The sequence below is a fragment of the Guillardia theta genome (assembly GCF_000315625.1).
Source record: "Guillardia theta CCMP2712 unplaced genomic scaffold GUITHscaffold_135, whole genome shotgun sequence".
Taxonomy (NCBI): Eukaryota; class Cryptophyceae; order Pyrenomonadales; family Geminigeraceae; genus Guillardia; species Guillardia theta.
Genome location: NW_005434539.1, coordinates 154559 through 155837, shown reverse-complemented (window position 1 = coordinate 155837; position 1279 = coordinate 154559). Strand labels below are relative to the sequence as shown.

The window sequence follows — 1279 nt, the reverse complement described above, 5'->3', positions numbered from 1 at the left end:
TCTCGGGGTCCGTGCAGCAAGATGTGCGCACAAGTCATGTTGTGAAGCGGGGGAAGGGAGAATGAGCAGTTCGGAGGGGGAGAGGGTCACTTGCCGCAAAGAGAGGGCTTAGAGCTGGTCGATGGCACAAGGCAGGCAGCAGGGGCTGTGGTCAAGGCAGAGGGCACAAGGCAGTGGGAGCTCGATCGGGGGAAGGAAGCCTTTATAGGGAGGGGGGGGGGGGCCTGGGAAGGGAGTTGGGCCTAGAACGCAACGGCTGGTGACATCTACTTGTCAGCATTCAGAAGAAGCGCCCCCTGAAGCTTCCGCTAACCGATTGCCAGCCATCTAGAAGATTCTCGCCCCTGGAAAGGCCGTGACGCACTGCGCGCGGGCCGTGTGCCCTTCATGGCATAGGAGCCGTGACCGGAGAAGTGTGTAAAGATGTGTGGAAGGGTGTCTTGTCTCGGGTAGATAGAACGCGATGGATCCAGTGCGGGCTGGCTGGGATAGATCGAGGCTGCGCCGTTTCGCGAGTCGAGTCCGCTGACCCTCATGGGGCTCCGGGCCCTGAGCCCCTCACGGCTTGTGGGCAGCCGGGCCTGCGCGGGTCACCCGGCCGGGCACGGAGGGCCTAAGGCGTGACGGTCCGATCCGATCCGGGAGACCCGGCGTTCAGTGCCGGGCTCGGGAGGCACTGCCGGCAGGACAAACTCTCAGACCCTCTCAGGGCCTCTTGCGGACAACTTAGGGTTGAAGGATGAGAGCAACATGGTTTATTCTAACGTAATCACGCCCTCCAGCATACGCAGCGACTTGAGCTTCCGGCTCGCCGCCTCTGTCGTCTCGGCCATGATCATCTCCTCCTCCTCCGATGGGCGAACGTCCGGCTTGAGGACAAAGTTGCCTCGCGCGTCGATGGAGCGGGTGCCAATGGCGGTGGCGGAGGCTTGGAGAGCGAGGAAGGAGGAGCTGCCAGGCAGGACGCGGCCGTCCCGTGAGATAGCTGGCCGTCCAAGAGGACCGTCGGGAAGGCGCTGAGGTCTGGAGGCAGGCACCTGCAGGGTCTCGGGGTCGTGCAGCAAGATGTGCGCACAGGTCATGGTGTGAAGCGGGGGAGGGAGATGAGCAGTCGGAGGGGGAGAGGGTCACTTGCCGCAAGAGAGGCTTAGAGCTGGTCGATGGCACAAGGCAGGCAGCAGGGCTGTTGTTGTATACACAACACAGAGATTGTCGACGACACGAGTAAAGTAAGGATGAAGAAGATTGAGAAGCAGGAAATAGAAGTCTCTAAGTTTAC

At 61.5% G+C, this 1279-nt stretch overlaps 1 protein-coding gene across 1 annotated transcript; it reads right to left on the bottom strand.

The window, feature by feature from the left end:
• Positions 1-755: 755 nt before the first annotated feature.
• On the bottom strand, positions 756-1082 carry GUITHDRAFT_118846 (hypothetical protein; the record flags this gene model as incomplete). Its single annotated transcript, XM_005821930.1, has 1 exon — positions 756-1082. The coding sequence occupies one exon, from the start codon at positions 1080-1082 to the stop codon at positions 756-758; it is 327 nt and encodes a 108-aa protein (XP_005821987.1).
• Positions 1083-1279: the final 197 nt, after the last annotated feature.